Genomic DNA, 23,283 nt, shown 5'->3' on the forward strand with positions numbered 1-23,283 from the left:
TTTTAAATAGAGGTCTTGTTTTTTTTGTAGCGTTAATGTTGTAACAGTTAGCGAGTGTTTTCAGACTGTTTTCAAAAGTGCTCAAATAGCCCAGTTTAACCTGCAATGGCTCCTGCAACATGTTCTGCTGCCATGGCGGGGATAAATTCATGATGAAAAGCAGAAAATCGGCTGTCACAGATGATAACTTCAAAAAGTCTGAAGATGCTAATGCATTCCCTCCTTGCAGCGCCTTAGCCCTCCAGAAACCTAGGGTAGACCCTAAATATTCATTCAAAATAAATGAATGAAAGGAAAAAAAAAATCCAGGACATTCAAAACCACCATAATTCAGCATAATATTCTTATTACCGTCATAGCTCACAGGACCATATCACTTTTTTTCTCCATCTCTGTTGAAATAACCATGGCCAGTCATTTCTGAAGAACTGAACTCTGAAATGTGCATTGATCTCTGTGATGAGTGGTTATAAATGTCGTCAGAGATTCTCTGAGATTGACATGTTTTTCTGTTGTTTTGTTTTTCCTCACATATCACCCTAGAGCTCAAGGATCAAGTTCATCGGGTGTCCACTGTTAAAAACAATTTTAAACCATGTTTACTCACTTATTTATGATCAAAATGCCGATGTGACTCTAGCTGCTGTGTAGAAAAACGATCCGATGTATGACGGCAGCTGAACCCTCCTGCCATTCATGCTCCAACAGTCAGCCTTTTTTGAAAGTCTTGCCTTCAGTGATCCCAAATCAGATGATCGTGTTACAAAGTATGATTAGGTTTTACTTCCTTAACTTTGGCCTGCAATAAACGTGCATCGCAGCACTTGCATTTTCTGTTTCTCTACTTATTCACTTGAGATTTTCCTCTACTTTTTCACCCACACATTTATACATTTAAATTTTGTCCCACAGCAACAACACAAATGTTGACCGTACATTTCTGGTACAGAAGTCCAATTGAGATGAGCAATGTTTTTTTTTGCTTCTATCGTTTTATTTTTGAGTTTTTTTGTAGCAGTTTGGTATCAATTGTAAAATGGAAGAAAATGAATATCCACGTTTCAATCTATTGTGCAAATATTTGATATTCAGTATTTCCGTCCATTATCTTCATCTTATCCAATTGAGGGTTGTGGGGAGGCTGTTATAGGGCAAAAGGCAGAAAACACCCTAGACAAGATTGCTAATCTGTTGCAAGGCCAACACATAGAGATGGTAACCACTGGCATTTGCAGGCAATTTTAGAATGACTTAATTTGTCTAGCTCCACGCATGTTGTTAAGACTGTAGGAGTGAGCCACAGTAGCTGGACAGAACACATAGACTACAAAAAGATCCCAGGTTGGATTTGAGGTTGCTGGAAGGTAACAGTGCTAACCACCACACCGTGAGACTTCTGCCACTCCTCTTTAAGCAAACATGCATAGAAATACAGTAAATAAGTTTGTACAATTCTAACAAACTTGAAAGTCAATATTTGGTGTGACCACTTTTATTCTTCAACACAGTCTGAACTCTCTTAGGCAGTTTTTCTTGTAGTTCTTTAAGCAGTCTTTAGGAACAGTTCTCCAAGCTCCTTGAAGGACATTCAAAGGTCGTCTTTGGATGTTGCGGTTCAGACTCTGGGGAGGCCAGTCCATGATTGATAGTGTTCACTGTGTGCTTTTCTGTCCTGGTATGCTTTTAATGCATTGGCAGCGTGTTTCGGATCAAGTCATGCTGAAAAATGTCAAATTTGGGTTCATCGCTCCATGAGACCCGTTGCCACTGATATTCAGTCCAGTTGTTGTGTAATTTGGCGTACTTTCTTTTTCTCCCTGTTTCCCTTCCTTCCACTGAGACCACTTGTGATTAGGATTGAGTGAACAGTAGATGATCTACTAAAGGGCTAGATGCAACTCTCAGGTCTTGTGTCAGGTCTTTCCTGGATGTTTTTCCTGTTTCTTAAGGACATGACTTTCAGATACTGTTAATCTGCTGTAAATAGATTTTTAGGCCTGTCACTTCTTCTTTTGGCTGTCACTTGTCTGGTTTTCTCAACGTTTTTAAGGACACACTGAAGATCATGATAAGATATGTGAAGTATTTGTTTTATAGCTCAAAACAAACAAAAAAACTCAGCTTTATGTTTGTCAAACTGTTATCTTTGGCATTTTTCTTAGAGTCAAAGGAAGCTGAACAAGTGATGTTTTTGGAACAATTTGCTAGAAACAAAGTGCATAAAGATGAAATGTAATATTGGTTCTTTACAAAGTTATGTGTAGACAAAACACTGGCTAATCTCTTGAGTTAGGCATCTGAAAAATGAATGAAAAACTCAATGGAAAAATTTTGATAGAGCTTCAGAAAGCTTGGAGAATTATTACCCAAACCCAAGACTTAGTTGGTCTTGTTCTTGAGCAAGATCAAGCCAACTGACCAGCCAGGAACTGCAATCGGCAGATTTCCAGCATTCTTGGCCCTGACTGATGACCAGCTCATCATTCTCCCATAGGTGCTTCTAGTTAATTGGAAGTTTTTCCTCCCTGGTCTGGAAAGCACGATAGCGTTGTTCGCATAATGCCTTTTGCGAATCACTTACCACCAGACTCTTAATGTTTTTCTTGTCAATAAGTTGTGGCGATGCAATTGGAACAGCTGCACTAGTGTCCATCTTCCATTTTTATTTTTTTCCTCTGCTTGTGGGCATCTTTCTTCAGTATATAAGGGTAGACTCGCACTTGTATGTGTATGCTTCTGGAAGACTTGTAGCTTCAGTATGTGCACTCCCCGGACTGCTTACAGTACTGACAAGAACAAGTCCTGATGCATTTTCAGAATTTTGGTTTTCAAAGGAATTGCTAATATGAGTTCTGATGACATCTCCTCATTTTGAAGAAAAGACAGCAAGTAATTTATCTGCAAGGCTGAGATTTAGAAAACCTCATGCTTACATTTAAACTACAAAAATAAGAAGTCTTCAGATGTAGCCAAACGTGCTCAAGTATTATTGCTGTAAATCTGTCCTCGGCTGTTGTCACTCTTCACATTTTGCTCTGTTTTTCTTTCCCTAATGGTGTTTGCTGCTGCATTTTCTCCTTCGGTCTTTCATCACAATGATAACCGTGTAAAATAAAAGCTTTTGATTACATAACTGCTTCTTGGAAATGGCAGCGCTACCCAACAAAGGCAAACAGAGGTCCTTTTTCAGTGTGTTTGGTAGTTATTTCTCCATTTAATAGCTGTGGTTGAACTGGCCTGTCCACAAAGACGAGAGATAAAACATTCCCTCCTTCTGCATGTGCTTGGAAGTGCAATCTTAGTTTCTCTTACTTGAGCAGCTGGCTCTCCTCAGCTCGGAGTGGCAGAACTGCTGCCACGCTCGGTGTCGAGCACCAGCTGGGCCATCTTTGATGCGATCTCAGTGTGGCACCAAAGAAACGATGTGCAAGGCGAGGTCACGGGTTGTGTTTGTTTGCCCTGGTGCAGCAGGGGAAATGGACAACATGTGCTTGATTTTTTTTCATGGCTCGGACTTCCTTCATGGTCACAGTTAAACGGATGGATAACTGGAGAGCAATAACAGCGAATAGCCCGTTTCTGACACAATATCAGTGCATAAATTGTTATAATTACCTCCATGGGTACAGCGTGGGCAGATAGGTGGAGAATTTTTAAAATTTATTTATTTAATTTCACAGAAGTGGCTGATAAATCTTTTATTTTGTGAAACTTTTGCGGTCAGTCAACTCCAAACACAGTGTTGAATCATTTGCTGCTGGAGCTGCTTTACTAATTTGCTTTCAGTTTTCCAGTAGTGTATTAATAATAGGGCTGTGCGATATGACCAAAATCTCATATCCCGATATAAGACATCTATCGTCCCGATAACAGTATATATATATATCACAAAATTTTAACATTTTCTGTAAATTCTGTGACTCTCGGGCAGCTTGACTTGCGTGAATTGTTTCAAGCTGGGCGTCGTGTACCTGGAGTCAAGTGTTTTAACAGATGCATAAAATAAAACATGAATGTTTGTTATCATCTTATCTTTCTAATCTTATCTAATCTAATTCTTTTCATGTCAGTTGATGTCTATGATGATATAAATCGAGTCATTATTTATGCCAGTTTTTAAGGTCCCTGTTTTCTCCTGAGATGCAAAGTTGTAATTTAATTTTTGGTTAAAATATTTGATTTAATTTTTAATTCTGACCAGTCAGAAGCTTCAGGTGTTATAGAAGAACACAAACTAAATGAAAAACTGAATTCTTTGGTCAGTTCCAAATAAATAATGTAGATAAAACTAGAAGTTAGAATTACTAGACACCCTGCGATATGATGAAGTTGTCATTTTTACATTTTGCGATATGATGACTACTCTTGGTTGCTGGGGATCCGTCCGCCAGGGCCTTCTGTTCCTGGTCACCGCCCGGAACACATTGCACCCAACCCCTACGGCGCCTCCTGTGGGTAGTGGGCCTGCAGGAGGATGTGCCCATGTCCCTTTTTCAGGCTGTGCCCGGCCGCCCTCGGGCACCCTTCCCAGGCCTGGCTCAAGGGCAGGCCCCTGGTAACCCTGTCCCAGGCAGGGTGAACTGTTCCCTGGATCTTTCACTCATAGGGGTCTGAACCTGAGTCTGAACTCCTCACCCTCAGAGATGGGGTGAGGAGTTCAGCCATCCGAGAGCGGCTCAGAGTAGAGCCGGTGCTCCTTCACATCGAAAGGAGCAGTTGTGTTTTTGGGTTGTTTTTTTTTTCTTTTTTTTTTTTATGTAGATGTAAGGAGGCTTCTGTTTTTACTCGTGTGATCGAGCCGTTAGCTTGCTCTAAATTACGAGCTACAGTTGACAAGCTAAGTGTGTCCAGTGTTGGATGATTTGTTTGTTTTTTGGGTTGAACTGATTTAATGCAAGTTTGGTCAGCTGACTTAGGTGCATGAGATTAGCTCTCTTGTTCATAGCATTCCCAAAGTGTTTTCATTTATTTAATAAAATATCAGTATTTGGTGTCCAGGACTGCAAAGTCTTGTTTGATGTGTACAGTAATACTGTTGCTCGGGTTGTCATTAGCATTGTCCATTGTTATTTGGTCTTTTTCTCACTCACACTCCTAACATTCTGGTGTGTACGGCATCAGCAACCCAAACATTAGCTGCCAGCCTATCCTGACGTGGCTTTATTCTATTCCAAAAGCATGATTGGCTCGGCTCGGTTCAGCGCTGTTCTTATTGCCATTGGCCTTTCCAGATGTCTGCCAAAACAAGGATGGACTTAGTTCTATTGACTTTATATTGACCATGCCTGATTGTTATCATTTTATCTGGTTTCCAGCCCTAATGTACATATGCAGTAAATGTAAGGGCTAAAGACCTCCGGCAGATGCGGAGCTCAGAGTCGGCGGCCTCTGTACTCCCACAGGCCGGAGAGATCTCTACGAGATATACTGCAAAAGCTTTCTTCTGCAGCAAGCTGAAATCCTAACATGATATTTATCTGCAGAAGAGATTTTGGAAGCTGACGTCAGCCATGCTGTGACTTTGTAAAGTTCTTACACCACGCTTCTTTTCTTTGCGGATGTGGATGTTTGCATGCGACACACAGAATTGAGCCGGTGTTATTTTTGTGTTCCCTCCAGGCTGTTCGGTGCTACGATTCACTCATCCTTAAGGCAGAGGGCAAAGTGGACCCTGAGTTATTCTGCCAGCTGGGCCACTTCAACCTCCTCTTGGAGGATTATCCGAAAGGTGAGTCATCTCTTCACCTGCACTCAAGTGGGTTATACGCTCTTTGTTTTTTTCCTGCCACTGTTTTGGTCGAATAAATGATTTCTATTTCAGCTGTCATGCCTTTTGAGTACGTTTCACATTTTTAAGCACAGTAGTTATTATTCCTCTAAGAACAAACCTCTACAGCTTGCTGCTTGGTCATTTCCTCTCGTAAATCTTTGTTTGCATCTCCTTACAGCATTATCAGCATACCAGAGGTACTACAGTTTACAGTCAGACTACTGGAAGGTAAGACACGCAGGCCTACACGTTCACTTTCCCTTATTGTTTGTGATATTCTCACCTTCTTTCACTCTCACTCTAACACACACACACACACATTTCCCACACATATACCGGAAGCACGTTTGGTCTCAGCTGGGTTAGATGTTGGCGTAAGATGCGGTTTCAGGTTTCATGTCAGTCATTTTCACTGTTTCCTGCAAAGTTGACACTTGGCGGTGAGCCTAAATTCTAGTTTTGTTTTTTGTTTTTGTTCTTTTTTATCAAATTCTATCAGGTGCTGCAGTGTTATATAATCAGTTAGCCACCAGTTTCTTTTTTCACCCCACTGACATCTGATTTATTCTGTCCATTTTAGTAGCACATTAGCAAATCTTCACATAAGTTTAGTACCTTTTGGGTTGCTGTAATTTGGTAGGTTGATTTGCTATAGTTAAAAAAAAAAACCCAAAACACTGCATTGTTTGGTAGCTAAATAATTGCTCACCTTTCTGTCTTTACTCCCAGAATGCCGCCTTTCTGTATGGCCTTGGAATGGTCTACTTCCACTATAATGCCTTTCAGTGGTGAGTGGCAACTTCTTTTTTTCATTATTATGAATATTATTTCTTCATTTGGATAGACACAGGGAGAGTCTGCTGAGATCATTATTATTTATGTAATAAATGCACTGTGAATCTCTTCTGGGGCTGTTCTGGATTAAAGAGAAAATCACATCGGGCTGTGGCAGAATGGTGGTAGATGGGGAAAATGTTACAATGTCACACTACATTATGCTGAGCATAAGTGGATGGATATCAGCTAAACAAGAAAAAATACTGTTGTTTCTTAATGTTTGCCTTTAAAAAAAAATTTACACTTTTTAAAAACAGATTTCATGTGGCTTATTGGACTAGTAGGCTGATAAGATACAGTAGTTACCTTGATGGTAGGTTTTGTTGTTTGCTATTGTGGGTGATATAACCTCAAAATTATGTCAAAATATTTCAAGGCAATTTGCAATAATCATATTTATTAAAAAAAAGCAAAAAGAAAATGAAGAACTAAACGAGGTTTCACAGGTGATTGTAGCTTGCGGGCAGCAGTTTTTATTAGTGCAAATAAAAAAAGAGGGGTGTTTTCCATCTTTGTTTTATAGTGAGCTGAACTTGTTAACACCAGATTCAGGCAGCAGCTTCAGAGTGCAGTAGATATCGGTCAAGCTGCGTTCATTTGCACATAAGTACATATGTAAACCAAAATAGTCACCATCAAAATAAAAGCAACAAAGTTTTTGTGATTTTGAGGATAAATCGCAAAAACCAGTAATCCATTCTCTGTTGGGGAGTTTATCAAAGTGTGTTTGGTGCCTGATGTAAACTTATTTACATTTGAATCCTAATTTCCCATTGCCCGCATGTGGGCCGTTCAGGGACCCGTTAGATGAGACAATCAATGCCATTTTCATGCCTAGATTATGGATATGCTTGTTAGCTGGATTTAGATAAAGAATGGTTTGCACCAATTTGTGAATCTATCAGCTACTCTGCTAACTCAGCCTCTGTGGACAATTTGTAAGTGTTTTAGGACATTTGAGGGGTGTACCACGAAGCCAGGTTAACGGGTTGACAAGCTGGGTTGAGCTTAAAGTCTGGGTTTTCTGAGTGAATAGTCATGTGATGCGTGGAACGTGCCTTTTTACATGAGCACACACAGAGCCTATAGCAGACAGCCTCGCTTAACAGAGGAAGCCGATAACCACCTCATGATAACGGCATCATAAAACAACATCACCAGACAGCAGCCACTGCTTTTAAGATGTATCTCAGGAAATAAATCCCTCCTTTGTTCTCCACATGGACTGTTGACCTGCATGAAGCCGAAGAATGCCCATATGTGATTGGTCACTTAGTAATACTCTGTCTACAAGCAGGCTACAAATACTGCTCAAAAGTGATCCAATCCACCGACTGCTCATTTATTAAACCCACACCAAATCCGTGAAGTCTTTGGCAGCAGCACACCTATGATCAGTGTCAAGTATTTGAGCAATTTCAAATATTAAAATTAAAAATATTGGTGTGCTCTACTGATGCAAGACAGAAGTTGCATGCCTCAGAAGATGGCACTTTCAAACAGCAACAACGGTGAGCGCAACGATTCAAGGGAGTTATCCAAAGAAGCGTGCCTCTGTGATTACACAGCTCAGTTGTAGTCTGTATATGTTTACCAGCTGAAAATCTGCCTTTGATGGTGAGCTGTCCTATCTTGTTTCCATAGCAACGCCACGGCCAGCAAGAGAGACTCTGTTCTGGCTGAGTTGCCAATAAGAATCAGCTAAATTAGATTCTTCGAGATGCAGACATCAGCAAATCCAGCTGTTACCAGCTGCAGGCAAATTCCACTGAGGCGTTGTTTTCAACACGTGATTGTTTTCAGAGACATTTTTCAGATGTCAGGACATTTTTACCACTTGCTTCTTTTGTTGTTTCCAGTGGTACATCTAATGCACGTTTATCTACCATTTGAATTTATTTACCATCACAAATCATCATTATCTGACTCTCACTGGTGCCATTGAATGAAGCGGCCAGTTGAGAGCTGGAGAGCTAACTCAGAGATAATGGTCTTCTTGCACAGATCTGCATCTGCTCTGTTTACAGCCACTTTGGGCGGTTCTGTGAAGGGAGTAGTATGGTCTGTTGTAAGAAATCTTCAGTCTTTGGTCGGTTTTCTATTTGAAACGGTCTTTACTGCTTATTGAAGAGGACTCAGGGTGCTTTATATTGTAAGGTAGAGAGCCTACAATAGTAGAGAGAGAATCTGAACACTCAGGTGACCCCCATGAGCAAGCACTTGGTGACAGTGGGAAGGAAAAACTCCCTATAAACAGGAAGAAACCTCTGACAGAACCAGGAGATGAGACAAAGACGCACTGTGGAAGTGGTGAATGTGTGATGATGTAACCTGCGGCGCACGAAACGACCAATGTGGCGGGTATTGTGGCGGCTTAAAGGGTGTCCACACAGGAAGTAATGTGTCATTTAGGTCGCAAGCTGACATACTATTCGCATAGAAATGACTAATGAATTTGTTGATCATGAAATGTCATTTAACACATTTCCGGTCAGTTTGGAGCTAGATAGAAACCCTCAAAAAGCGTTAAATAAAAGCTTAGATTGCTTAAACTTTTTATTGTGTGTAACAAACAGGGTGCGTTCTCAGTTTCCAGGGAAGAAGCATCTTTAGTGTTGAGTAGAAGATGGCACGCCGGCAGCATGACTGGAACAAGCAGCTGCTGTCGGAGATCAGCTTTTGCTAATACCTCGAGTTTTTCTCTGAATCTAAATGTTTCTATTAATCACCCTTCTCTTTTTTTCCTCCCCCTCCCCGCCCACCACCGCTTCCTTTTAATTCTCCCACAGGGCGATCAAAGCATTCCAGGAGGTGCTGTACATTGACCCGGGGTTCTCCCGGGCTAAGGAGATCCACCTGCGCCTAGGTCTCATGTTCAAGGTCAACACAGACTACGAGTCAAGCCTAAAGGTACGTGCAGCTTAAAGAGTCGCGCATCACTCTTGAACGAATCCCGAGAACCGGCGATGAAGCGAACAAAAGCAAAGGTGGATTTTGTCAACAGCAGCGGTTTCACACTTCAAGCTGACCTTGAAGCGTGAAACAAGCGAGCAGAGCACGACACAAAAAGGATGGGAGCTCCCATTCAGTGCCTGAATAAGCTGGCAGCTAGTGACAAATATAAGAGTGAATAAGTGATTGATTCTGTCTACTCATTTCTCTCTTACAGCATTTTCAGCTGGCTTTGATTGACTCCAACCCCTGCACTTTGTCCAAAGCTGAAAGTAAGCACCTTTTCTATTTATTTGAGTGTTATGTTATTAATTGTATCTAACCGCTTTTGTGAATATGCATCATTACTTTTTATTCTTTCAGCTCTCCCCTCCATCTTTTCTCCTTTCACCATCCTTCTGTACGCAGCGTTAGACTGGTGGTTTCGCTTCAGTCTACTTAGAGCACTGGAATTATTTGATATGCTGCTCCCATCTCATCTCGCCCGCCGTGCTACCTGTTACCTTGGTGATAGCAATATCCATTTTTGCCCAGGCTCCCGCTGTTTGCCTTTGCTTCTTTGTGTCCCCCCTCACTGCTTTTCTAACTCGCTCACATACGTAGCAAGGGCAGCCCCCATCTTACTCCCCACCCCCCTCCCTCTCTCTTTCTCTCGCTTGTTCGTGCTCTCTCTCTCCCTCCTCTCCACTCTCTCTCTCCCTCTCCATCTGCTGAGAGTCACTCAGGCAGCTTAGATCAGACACTGCAGCGCTCCAGACAAAGGAAGGTGCTGCCAGGAGCACAGCTTACCTACCTGCTCTGTTCATGTAGACTGGGCCAGCCTCGGGTTTCTGACACCTCTTTTTTATTGACAGCTCAGCACTACTTTCCAAAGACTTTTGGAAACACACTGAGGAGGGACTCAGTTTTTCTTGAAATGTTGAGTAACCTCTAACACGCTTGTGTTCTTGTCTCTCTCTCTCTCTTTTTTTTTTTTTTGTAGTTCAGTTCCACATTGCTCATCTGTATGAGATTCAGGTAAGTGTTTGATGCTTGATTCGACCTGCACTTGAGCTCTGCTTGCTCTCAAGGGTACAAGACTAGATTTGCCCCCACCCCCCCATCTATGCTGAGTAATTGAGAAGGAGGGGGGGGTGTAAGTGCTGCATGTCGATTGAATGTGGAACAGCGAGGCGAATAGCTTTGACTTAGCGGTGTAAAAAAATAGCAGGGCGTCTGAATGCCGGGGATTGCCCTGTTTCCTATTTTCTCTTTTCTTTTTTTTTTTTAAATTTGAACTACGTGCTGACAAATTGAGGACGGAGCAGGGTGCTTGAGTGGGTGGCGTGCGGGAGGGGATAGGAGATTACTCTCGGCCGATCGACAGGGTTGCCACGGAAACAAGAAAGTCTGTCTCCCCCTCTTTTGTATGCTGGTGGTCTCCCTCTCTCTGTCTTTATGTGGGTTTCATTGGCGAGGTACAGTAGCTCTCGGCAGCTCAGGGATGCGTTTATCTTTTTTTTTTTTTTTTTTTAATTATTTATTTTATTGTATTTTATTTTTTTTAATTGTGCTGTGTCAGAACACGCCGCTGCAGTGAAAGACCCCCGGCTAAATTAAGAAGGGTGGGAAGTGCAGTCAGCATGATTACTACATTCCTGTCTCCTGCTGCAGGTTAACAGAGATGGAAAGACGGCCAAAATAGCAACTATAAAAAAAACTATAACTATAAACTAAAAGCTATAGGTCTACACTATTGTTGGTTTTTGTTTTGTGTTTTTTTTTTTTACTTTTTTAATCCTTGTTACATTTCCTCTTATCCTTTTCCCATATCCAGAAGAAATACCGGGCTTCCAAGGAGGCTTACGAGAGCCTTCTGCAGACAGAGGATCTTCCTGCGCAGGTGAAGGCCACTACCCTGCAGCAGTTAGGTAAGGTTTTCTAAGGATATATCATAGTTTTGATATTTCTTAAAAACAAACACACAGTTGGGTAATTGGATATATTCCCAGGCTGGATGCATCACACGGTGGAGCAGCTCGGGGACAGAGGAAGCAGGGACAGCTATGCCATCCAGTGTCTGCAGAAGTCTCTGGAGGCCGACCCTAACTCTGGACAGTCCTGGTACTTCCTTGGCAGGTATGCTGCACACTGGAAAAACAGCCTACAGAGGATTGTAGCGTTTGATACTAGTGTGCTCCTTACCTCTGCTTTCCTGAAATAAAGCAATAAAATAATGGATTGTGAGGCTCTAAAAGCAGTGTGTGGGCTGTTTGTGTGTCCTGGACAGCTGAGCTGGACAAGCCCCAATTCCTTTCTGATTAGCTATTAGGTCTATGCATTAGTGGCTAATGCTGCTGGCTAGCTGCTCCTAGGCATGTATTTCCAGCTCCATATTTTTATTTTTCAACTTCATTAGAGTGGCTTTGCATGATTAGCAGTTAAAAATAACCCCCATTAACTTTGGGCTCCTTGTTCATACTCTGTCTGAAACAAGCAGTTCTAGCTCACTTTACTCTCCTTTTAAGCTACTTTTAATCTAATTGGCTCCCCCCTCGCAGACTGAAGAGCTTCCTTCTTTCCACTTCTTTTATTTTTCTCTTTTTGTTTTGTTTGTTTGTTGGTGACCACACACTACTCCACTGAGAATTTAGATTCCAGTTCAGCATCTATGCATGCACCCCGGGCAGCAGACTTGAAGCGAACGTCAGGACTAGAACAGGAGTAGCTACTTAAGAATTGGGTTTTCAGCTGTCAGTGTCCTCAGTGGAATAAAATCAAGGCTTAAGAAAAAGCATGGGAATTTGGGCTGTGTTGTAAAAGGTTTATTGAAGGTGAAATTTAAATCCATAGCTTGGCAATATCAGCACTGTGTTCTCTTTGGTGGTTGATCAGGGAGGTACATTCTTTTGGCGCATCATTTTGTGTATTGGTTGTCACTTTTTGGCCGAAAGCAGATTAGTAATGGAGGTGAGGAGAATCAGAAATTGCCACCACCACTTTACACAGAGGGCTTCATTTTCCGATCCTCCTCATGTTTTAATTTCCTTAATGACTCTGTGGGTGAGCCTTCTCTATTGCCATTGTCTAGTTGATTGAAAGTATTTGTTCTGTTATGGATCTGGTAACACCAGGTGTCAGCTGGTGTTACCCTTTAAGCATGTCAAAGGGTGGAATTTGTAAAGAGGAATGTATTTTTGGAATATTATTTCCATATCGTGACAGCCTTTGTCTTTCCACAGGTGCTACTCCAGTATTGGGAAAGTCCAGGATGCCTTCATGTCTTATCGGCAATCCATAGACAAATCAGAGGCCAATGCAGACACCTGGTGCTCAATAGGGTAACTTTTGTATTTAAAAGTAATCTATTACTTGTTTTCACAAAGAAAAATATTTAAAACCATTTTTTTCTGCATCATCATTATAATTTTTCTTCCCCCTTCTATCGTCATCCTCCCCTCCCTCTTCCCCCCTCTGCCCCTGTCCTCAGGGTGTTGTACCAGCAGCAGAACCAGCCCATGGACGCTCTGCAGGCGTACATCTGCGCCGTGCAGCTGGACCACAGCCACGCCGCTGCCTGGATGGACCTGGGCACGCTGTACGAGTCCTGCAACCAGCCGCACGACGCCATCAAGTGCTACATCAATGCCACTCGCAGCAAGGGCTGCACCAACACTGTTGCGCTAACCCACCGCATCAAATGCCTGCAGGTGGGTGGTGAGGAGGATATCATAGAAGAAGCAACCATGCAAAGGCTGTTTGGATGGGTATATGGCGTCAGCTGGATTATTTTGTTTGAAGAAAATTTAACAGAAGTGCAAAGATATTTGTCTAACAGCAACAGTGAGGTTTTCATAAACGGTTTTTCCCCAGGTTAGGCAGTCGAGTAGCTTTAATTGTAGCATGTTGAGATGAGAACGCTTACTGAAACTGCTGGTTGCGATTTCCTTCTTACAATTGCAGGATAAAGTTAGCGTTTTTACATTTTAGGGTCAAATCTGTGTTTCTGCATTGTGACATAAATATGATTTGATTTTCACACAATGCCTTTAAAGCAGATAAGCACATCCCAGTTTGCATATCTGTGAGGGGAGGGTGTCAAGTAACCTCGTGATTTCAGTCAGTGAGGTGGCAGTCAGGTGAGGTGGGGTGGCCTGATTTTATTTTCAAAACAGGAATCTGATCTTTACAACACGTCTTTGAGGAAGACAACTGTTGCACGAGGAACCAAGTTTTCTGAGAACCTTGCAAAAAGAGCTGTGGATGTTCAGCAGGCCAGAGGAGATTACATAACCATCTGAGAAGAGTTTGGATTCGACTGATCTGCAGTCAGACTGCTGTTGCCAGTAAAGAAGAATTATCCTCTATACTTCATAGTGTGGTTCCTGTGCAACCTGAATTATGTTCCCAGACTAACTTCTAAACAGGTTGAGCCTCCCATATTGGCTCATGTTCCTGAGTCCACTAACAGCAGAACGCTGATTAACAGTAATATTAATGGCTGGCCTACAAGGAGAAAGCCACCGTTCTCCATAAAGCATACTGCTACCCATATGCAGTTTACTGATGATCACATGGGTGAGCCAGACAGCTGCTGGAACAATGTTTTGTGGACATAGGAGACTAAAATAAATTGTTTTGGTCAAAGAAAGGGAAACGGTGCATAAGACAGTGTGAAGCACAGCGGTGGTAGTATCATGATTTGATTCTGTTGTGATGTATATCGGCCAAGATGGCTTGTTCTTCCTGACACATCCATCCCATTTATCCAAGCTTGGGGCCGGCTTGTGACCTCCTGAGGCTGGGTTTGTCTTCCTGTCTTATGCAAAGTCAAATAGAAATGCTGTAGAAGGGCCTGAGGAAGCTCACCAGCATCTTGATTACATTCTTTTTAATGAAATAGTTTAAATTTCCTCCAAGCTAAGCCAGACTGATCAAAAGGCGAAACCGTTAGCTGCAGTTATTGCTGTAAAAGTGGCTCACAGGCTGTTAAGAGCTAAGGCTCAGTGTTTCCCTCCTCACAGATATGCAATACTGGATCATCTGTATCGAGAAATGAATGGATGTCCAAGTTGAATGTTTTCACTTTTAAGGTATTTATGTGGAAATGAGGAGAATCTTTTTCCTGTAATTGTAAGTGCTCTGTGAATAAGCATCATTGGGCTTTATGTTTTTTTTCAACCAATCAAAAGACGTGTAACCTACTTTATCCCTGATTGAAGTTTGCTTTAATTTGTTGGAGCTGCTCTGGGGTTCACCGGAGTTGTTTGGCGTGGCTCATGCAGATAACGGGCAGAAAACAGTGCAGTGAACGCCACAGACACAAAATGATACCAGTGCAGGCTTCGTAGTAGGCTCCCTTTAGCATTAGTAGCCTCTCCCTTTTTCTGAACCTTCCTAATCCTAAAACTCCCTTGCACTTGGATAGCAACGCATGTGGTTTCTAAAGGGCTCTTCTCCAGTACCTTAATCTTCTTCTCTGCCTTTTGCTGTTCTTTACCATCCCTTTGAGGTTTAAATGAAATCATTCCTAAGGGATGCGATTAGACAAGCACAACAGAGACTTCGGAGGTCAAAGAATAAACCTGCTACACCCTTTGAGAAATAATTAGGTCTCCTTTTTACGGATTTCGAGAACGATTGGCGCTAACGACAGCTGATGTTAGCTGAGCGAAGTGGCCCTCAGCCCTCCCGCAGATTTAAAACCTGGGCGACCCCACATCTCATGCGTTAATTTATTCATCTATGCTGTCATTTTTTCCTTTACATATGCATGAAGGAATGTTACATTACCACCCAGTTTACTATAGCATAATTTCATGGCATTAAGACAAGCTCCACTGGCTTGTTTTAATGGACACTGTGACTGTGTTTGGGATCACTGTTGCTGAATGTACCTCCTCATGTTGTTAATGACATGACTGTAGGGTTGAGTTAGCCAGACCAGTGCAAGTTGGCATAATCACTGTCAGATTCTCAACTTGGCTTCACTTGTTGTTTTATTTATTTATTTATTTTTAACCTCTGCCAACTTACCATTGCTAATCATTTCTTTGTTTTGAGGTCATCGTTTTCAAAAAAAAAAGTAAAAAAAGAAAAAGCCTTGTATTTTATTATTTTTTTTATTTTTATTTTTTTCACGTCGTTCTCCATTCCCCTAGGCTCAGTTGAGTAACCCCCAGCTCAGTAGCCTACAGAGTAAAAGTAAAATGCTCCCTCTTATTGAGGAGGCATGGAGTCTGCCAATCCCAGCTGAGCTAACCTCCAGGCAGGGAGGCCTGAGCAGTGCACCACAGCAGGTGAGAGACCAGATAGAGCAACTTACCCCACCCACTCCTCCTTCCTCCCCTCTTCTTGCCTCCCCCCGCCTCCTACCTCCCCTCCCTTCCTCTGAGTCCAAACTCAGACACTTAGGCTCTCGAAACACACACGCACACACCCGCAGGGCAGCACACACGCATGCACTGTCGTACATAACGATGGGTAACGCTTGAGCTCAATAACAAGGCGACCCCTCAAAATAAAAACGCCTTTATTTCTCTGCTGCCCTCACGATTGGAGACCTCGACTGCATTCCGAGTCTTCTTTTGTCGCAGCTTATCGCAATTGGCTACTGCTAGAAGCTCACGGGGTCACGGCCGCTTCACAGCAAAACCGAGCCAAGTGCTATCCATCCGCTGCACTCCCTTCTCCTTTTTTTTCTTTTTTCTTCTCTTTGTTTTTTTTGGCCTCCAGCAGTCACATGGCTTCACCCATCATACTCAGTTTGATTCAAAAACCGAAAAAATCCGATAAATGATTTTTTTTCTCATTATTTTTCCTTTTCGATTTCTTCTTTTAATCCTTTTTTTCCTAAATCTAACCTGGTATTCGGGATTACACCCCACCCCTAGTCTCCTCCACCCCCCCTCCCTCGTCATGATCAGATTAAAGGGCTCTAATTAAAAGTAAAGTGGCTGTGTTTCTACTTCTCACACACACTTTGCCTCTTTCTTTTTTGTTTGATGCGTTCTCTTTTTTTGTTTTGTTTTTTCCCTGGTGGGGGCTTTTCTTCACCCTGCCTCGGTGTGATCGGTGAGGTCGTGCTGCCGTAGACTGTCCCCAGGCTTCCTATTGGCTCTGTTCGTCTTCCTCCTCCCCACCCGCCTCCCTTTCCTCCCCTTCCCTCTTCATTAGCTGACCTAGGCACCTTGCAGTGTTTCACCTCCACTTCATTTAAACACGTCGGTCATGCAGTAGATAGCCGTAGCTCTGCTATGTCCGTGTTTGCGTGTGGTCGTCGTTGTCGGAATGTGTTGATCTCTTAGCAGCCGACGTGGCGACACTCGACTCGAGCGCGAATGAATTTGTTCGAAATTCTTCAGATGAGCCGATTTCATTGGGTCAGGTGTGACTTTATAGCCTGACGCTCAGTAATAGTGATGATAATGATATTAATAATAAACCGAAGCTGCGTTTTTGTCATCTGGCTTTGTTTTTAACGCAGCATGCTAAAACGATGGCTTGTTCCGCAGGCCGTACAGTCACATCTGGCTCATGAGCTTTCTCCAAACTAATATTAAAGGCTGTCAGTGTGTGAATGCTTTGTAACCTTTGGCTTCCAAGGTCGAGTTATGCCACTGTGTCCCTAAACAGCTGCTACTGCCTTGCAATGTCTCGCCAAACTTGGGAACATACTAAGTCTTTCCCATGAGGACAGTTGGAGCGCTGTAGATGCTGTTTGGTTGTAGCCTCTGTACGTGTTTTCCCAGCTTTCCTTTAAACAGGAAAGATAACCTGGAGGGTGTTGCTGTGATTTGACGCAACGCCTTTAGACACACAGGAATGTTTTGTTTTTTTTGTTTTGTTTTGTTTTTTTGCTTTCTGTCATTGAAGCTTTAACGCAGAATCACATTATTGCTCTCCCTTGTTTCTCTCTTTCCACAATCCCCATCTCCATGTCTCCATAACCACCTCTTTCCCTCTTCCTGTTCTTCCTGTTCCTCACGTACCCTTAACTTTTTTTCTTTTTCCACCATCTTCTTTCATGACTTTCTTTTCGTCTGGCTCTGCTCCAATCCTCTTTGTTTTACCCATCCATTTATATATCTTTTTTTTTTCTTCTCCTTTGATTTGTTTCCCTTTTGCCTGCGCCTCTCCCTCCATTATCCCCCTCCCCACAGGCTTGTAAGCCCAATCACAGTGCAGAGGGCGGGGGCTCGGGTCAGTCTCTGCCTCCTCACGTGGGCTCGCTTGGCCAAGCGGACGACCAGTCCTGCCCAGCCAAGAGGAGGAAAGCCTCCGGTCCTGCCAAGGTAAATATGGCAGTTGTTTCCCTCGTAGTAAGCAGAGTTTACTCAGAACTGAACTGGGGTGGCAGAGGCGGTAATTCCAGTTTCATTCACCTTAATACAGCTTCTTTTTGTTTTTTCACCTCAGGGTGATTCATGGGCCAGTAATCCAGCACAGCCAGTCCCCAACTGGTACCTCTCACCACAGAAATTACAGGTTAGCAACATTTTCATCTATTTATCTTAAAAAAAAAAAGGTCATCATTATTTTTAGGTGTCACATGGTTCTCACTCTTTCTGTCTGTCTTCAGATGTTGGAACAGTTACGGAGTAATCGGGCCAACTTGAAGCCGCCGCAGCTCCAGATGTTGGAGCAGCTGGAGGCTCAGCTCGCCATAATGCAGCAGCACCAGCACCAGGTATTGAACAACTTCTAGCATATTCAAAGTGATGAACAGCATCGCTTTTCCCTTTTTGTCTTGAATTTATCCTATTAGTTTACAAGAACGCTGCAGAATAAACGTGAGAAATTCACAGCGAGGGTCGGGTGAATGTTTTGGGTTTAGATCAGCACTGACTCTGGTGCTTCTATAAACACGGTAGTTAAAGGCTTTAAACTGTGATGGCAGAGTAAATAAACTCACTAATCCAGAGTGGGTAAACACTGCCTGATCTCCAGCCCCACAGCATTATTCTTAAATCACTCTAACGGTGAGCTGTGGCATGTTGAGGCATTAACCCGTCGCATCTTGTGCCAAACCACGCATCAGTGGTGGAAGGTTTCAACACTCAGAGGTGAATGTTTTTGTTTTCTCCTGGCTGCTTCCATGTTTGTCTCAGCTCACCCATCTGGTTTTTCAGATGTGATAAATCACTCGCCGGCGATTATGATTGACAGTTTCAAAGTATTGTTTTATTTTTCTTTCACAGATGAGACAGAGCGCCTCAGGAGGTCAGGTGCGCCCATCTCTCCCCAACGGCCCCACTACCAACTCCCTCCCCTCCCCCAACCCCAGCCTGCACCCCATGCGGCCCCACCTGGGACCCCACCGGCCACCGTGTCCGCCTCAGCCACTGGCCAACGGGCCCGTGGGCTCCGCGCCGCACGGACACTTGGACCCGCTCCCCGCGGGTGACAGTAGTAACAGTAGTAGTAATAGTAGTAGTAGTAATAATAATCAGCCAGGGCCCGCGCCCACAGGACCCAACGGAGACGTGCCTTACCTGCAACCTGCCGGCAGCGGCGGTGCAGCACTGCTACCTCACACCTGCACAAACACGCAAACACAGGACGCCATGCCGCGCCAGGCCCTGCACCTAAACTCCTCTCAGGTGAGACGCCTCACTGATGGGCTTTGTTCTCTTTTGTTTTTTATTCCAGCGCTGGTGACGGTGCCTGCTCTGCTCTCAGCTGCCGTGTTAAGTAATAGATAAAAGCGTGATTTAATCCACAGAGCTACGTTCATAAAAGCTGTCAGAAACCATTGACATTACTTACATTTTTATTCATTTTAATTTGTATTTTTATTGAATTCATTTTTTCTACGTCTGTTTTCTATTATTATTTTAGACACATGTGACTGTGCATCCACATGGGCACATTTCTGGCTCTGACACAGAGCCTGTATAAAAGCCCAGCTTACACATCATAATTACAGCCACACGTGTCCATGGTTACTGCCTACGAGTGCACTTCCTAACAGCTGTGCTCTTTTTCCTTCAGGGGCTTCAGAAGGGGTCTGTTCCACATGGCTCCAGCAGTGAGGGGACCCTCTCTCACCCCGAGACCCCCAACTCCACCACCCTCGCGCACCCCAACAATCAGGTTGGACATTCCACTAATGCCCCGTCGCCGCGGCCTCATAACCACCTCCCATCCCCGCCCTCCCTCCCCCACTCCTCTACCTCAGGTGGAGCAGGACCCAGTGTGTCCGCTACCAAAGATGGCAACGCCACAGCCGCGTCCCTCGGCAACGGCAACTCTGTGGTCAAGACACCGTCGCCGCTGCCATCAGCTGATGGCAAAGCAGCGCAGGGGGACGGCCTAGCCAATCACATCCACTCGGATGGCAGCAAAGTGGTAGAAGGCGGCGACAAGCCGAGCCTTAGCGCAGACAATCCTAGGCTATCTGCCCTGCTGGCAGGGGGGAAGGGTCCAGAGGAGAGCGAGGGGCCGTCAGAAGGGACTGCGCCTGCGGCATCCACCACCTCGGATCCCCACAAGAAAATCAACAACATCCACCCGGCCGTCCTGCCCTCCACCCCCCACGCACAGGGCAGCTCAGCTGCCTCCTCGCCCATCTCTGCCATATCCACCGCCACACCTTCGCCCAAATCCTCAGAGCACACCCAGGCATGTGGCCACAGTCCTGCTGGCACCGCAGCCACTGCACCCGCCGTCAACGGCAACAGCAAAGGAGGTATTTCCGAGGACTCCCAGAGCCCGCTGAAGGCTGAGCCGCCTGCCGTCACCAGTCTCAAAGCTACGCCTCCGCACGGACACAGCTCCTCGTCGTCGTCATCGTCGTCTTCAATATCCATCTACCCCAGCTCCACAGACGTGCTGAAGGCCTGCAGGTGAGAAGCCTCATTGTTTTTCTTTCACATTATGGAGTCTTGCGGATGCACTCAGACAGCACGCTTCTTTCCTCTCGTCAGGAACGATCGCATTGGCGTTGTTGTTGTTGTTGTTTTTTGGCGCATGCACAAAGAACACGCAGTCAGGCTGCGACAGGGGCTTTAAGTGCATTAGCAAAACACCAGTTTTCTGGCATCTTACAAACTGAGAGTGACTTAGAGCTGAGTATGTTCTGGCAAGAACAGCACTGAGTTAAGTGTGTTTGAGGTACTAATGGAAATGTGCAGCTGCTCCCGTGTAAATGAGAGAAAATGCGTGTGCCTCACTCAGCTAATTTAGTGCTGAAATGTAGCGTTTAAGGGTTTTCAATTATGTAACCTAATGTTTGGAACATGTCTGGAATGTTCTCCAAAGTCGTAGCAAAGTTTAAGACCATTTTTTTATTTGCTGCCTGTGCAGAATGAGAGCAGGATGGCCGGGCTGTGTGGGTTGTTTTGAGCATGTCTCCTCCCTGTGGAATTACAGTGTAACTGCAGTACTAACAGCAAATTATTATGTAACTGTCAACAACACCGAAGAAGGCTACTGGGCAGTCTTGTTGCCATGCAGATATTATTCAGTTAAACGGAGCCCTTCATGTGATTACAGACCTTCCATCAAGTGGAAATAAATGGTTTGAGGTTTTGTTTTTTGTTTTTTTTAGTTTACATTTTTTGTATTAAAATGTGCCATCACACCTTGCAAGGTTCTAATGATACCACTGATATTGCTGAGAAGGAATTTGAGAGAAGTGTTTGCATCACTGCTGTGGCTGAGGAGGTTTTGTGTGCTGTGCATGTGCAGAAACCTGGGGAAGAACGGTCTGTCCAACAGCAGCATCCTCCTCGATAAGTGCCCCCCGCCACGCCTGCCACCTCCACCCTCACCAGCCCTGCCCAAAGACAAGCTCAACCCTCCCACACCTAGCATCTACGTGAGTATTAGCCATCAGCAAAATAAGTACATTTTAAATTTCTTCAGTTTTTAGCGCCCGAATTAAAAAAATTATTACTTTCTGTTTCCTGTGGCTGGACCAGCTGGAGAACAAGAGAGATGCTTTCTTCCCCCCGCTGCACCAGTTCTGCACAAACCCCTCCAACCCCGTCACTGTCATTCGAGGACTGGCTGGAGCTCTCAAACTGGGTAAATGGCTCCGTTACAAACGTGTGTGTGTGTGTGTGTGTGTGTGTGTGTGTGTGTATGTTTGCCGTCACAGAGATGATCGGAGCTTCATCTGTGTGCGGGTGTGTTTCTTCACGCAGACTTGGGTCTGTTTTCCACAAAGACGTTGGTCGAGGCCAATCCAGAGCACCTGGTGGAGGTCTGGACTCAGCTCTCCCAGCCCGCCGATGAGAACTGGGATCCGACCGGCACCAAGAAAATGTGGCGCTGTGAGAGCGCCCGCTCCCAAACCACCATCGCCAAATACGCCCAGTATCAGGCCGCCTCCTTCCAAGAGTCCCTGCGGGTCAGTTCCACTTTGCCTGTCACTTCAGAGACTGTAGAGAAAGATTCAGCTCGACTATAATCCTGAACTCACACTTTTTTGGTTTGTTTGCAGGAAGAGAATGAAAAGAAGGCACTAAAGGAGCCCTCAGACACAGAGCCAGCGTCAGCAGAGAGGTACCTATCAGCGTTCTTTAATAAAGACCCAGGTTTAATTATTTTGGCCCTGTTACAAAATCTCCAGGCTCTGATTTTTGTTCAGCTTTTCTCTGGTTTTCTGCAGAAACATAATGCAGAACATACTGAACATATTTTCTGCGAGTGATTATGGTCGTACTCTGTGTGTGGCTTATTGGGAATTCTCTGTGTGTCTTAAGTGCTGCCCGCAAAAGAAGGGGACCTTTGAAATACATCAAGTTTGGAACCAACATCGACGTGTCGGACGAACGGAAGTGAGTCTCATCTCAAAGTCTCATCTGCCTTTCATAGCTTGTCTCTCGAGAGTGTAACCCAGAAAAAACAGAGCTGCCTGTGTGAGAATCTGTTTGATTTCTTTGCTGTCCCTGAGTTAAAGTCTGAACTATTTGAGCAAATTTCAACCAAAAATAAGAGAACTGCTCATCTGAACCATGTTAAACTTGGCACTGTGGACACGTACGCAGCAGTACATCTGCCTTATTATTGTTGTTGTTATTAATACGATACTTTAAACAGTTTGAGTTAAGCACCGCTCTCGTCTCACCTGCCAGGTGGAAACAGCAGCTCCAGGAGCTCAGCAAACTCCCAGCCTTCGCTCGAGTGGTTTCCGCCGGCAACCTGCTCAGTCACGTGGGTCACACCATCATGGGTATGAACACAGTCCAGCTCTACATGAAGGTGCCTGGGAGCCGGATACCAGGTCAGCACACTAACAAGAAATTATGTCTAAAGTATTCATTTAGTTATTTATTTTTGAAGTGGTCAAAGAACATTTGTTCCCTCCCCCACCCCCCCACCCAGGTCATCAGGAACACAATAACTTCTGTGCCGTCAACATCAACATTGGACCAGGAGACTGTGAATGGTTTGCAGTACCGGAGCCCTACTGGGGAGTGATGAGCAACTTCTGTGAAAAGTAAGGAGCTCTTTATCTTTCTCCTCTCGTTCTCTCAGCTTATACGCACGCGCCTCCCAACCTCTCTTCTCAAACTCCTCCTTCCTCCAGGAACAACATCAACTTCCTGATGGGCTCGTGGTGGCCTAACCTGGAGGACTTGTACGAGGCCGACGTGCCCGTCTATCGCTTCATTCAGCGCCCGGGCGACTTGGTGTGGCTTAACACTGGCACAGTGCACTGGGTGCAGGCTATTGGCTGGTGCAATAACATCGCCTGGAACGTGGGACCTCTTACCGGTATGAAGTCATAGAGAGCA

At 44.3% G+C, this 23,283-nt stretch overlaps 1 protein-coding gene across 2 annotated transcripts in view; it reads left to right on the forward strand.

Moving 5' to 3' along the window:
• Nucleotides 1-23,283, forward strand: part of LOC113015778 (lysine-specific demethylase 6A-like) — a 34,498-nt gene that overhangs the window by 8,867 nt on the left and 2,348 nt on the right. Inside the window, exons 3-26 of one of the 2 annotated variants that reach the window (XM_026158040.2) lie at nt 5,620-5,728; nt 5,949-5,998; nt 6,500-6,558; nt 9,397-9,517; nt 9,777-9,831; nt 10,542-10,576; nt 11,376-11,469; nt 11,551-11,677; nt 12,781-12,879; nt 13,029-13,248; nt 15,700-15,837; nt 17,701-17,832; nt 17,957-18,025; nt 18,120-18,227; nt 18,739-19,140; nt 19,532-20,385; nt 21,230-21,359; nt 21,463-21,568; nt 21,688-21,893; nt 21,987-22,048; nt 22,249-22,323; nt 22,621-22,769; nt 22,871-22,985; nt 23,076-23,263. In XM_026158040.2, coding sequence (XP_026013825.1) covers nt 5,620-5,728; nt 5,949-5,998; nt 6,500-6,558; nt 9,397-9,517; nt 9,777-9,831; nt 10,542-10,576; nt 11,376-11,469; nt 11,551-11,677; nt 12,781-12,879; nt 13,029-13,248; nt 15,700-15,837; nt 17,701-17,832; nt 17,957-18,025; nt 18,120-18,227; nt 18,739-19,140; nt 19,532-20,385; nt 21,230-21,359; nt 21,463-21,568; nt 21,688-21,893; nt 21,987-22,048; nt 22,249-22,323; nt 22,621-22,769; nt 22,871-22,985; nt 23,076-23,263 — 3,703 coding nt within the window. The remainder of the gene's footprint in view (nt 1-5,619; nt 5,729-5,948; nt 5,999-6,499; nt 6,559-9,396; nt 9,518-9,776; nt 9,832-10,541; nt 10,577-11,375; nt 11,470-11,550; nt 11,678-12,780; nt 12,880-13,028; nt 13,249-15,699; nt 15,838-17,700; nt 17,833-17,956; nt 18,026-18,119; nt 18,228-18,738; nt 19,141-19,531; nt 20,386-21,229; nt 21,360-21,462; nt 21,569-21,687; nt 21,894-21,986; nt 22,049-22,248; nt 22,324-22,620; nt 22,770-22,870; nt 22,986-23,075; nt 23,264-23,283) is intronic. The other variant, XM_026158041.2, reaches the window with a different exon arrangement.

This window comes from Astatotilapia calliptera, chromosome 23 (genome assembly GCF_964374335.1).
Source record: "Astatotilapia calliptera chromosome 23, fAstCal68.1, whole genome shotgun sequence".
Taxonomy (NCBI): Eukaryota; Metazoa; Chordata; class Actinopteri; order Cichliformes; family Cichlidae; genus Astatotilapia; species Astatotilapia calliptera.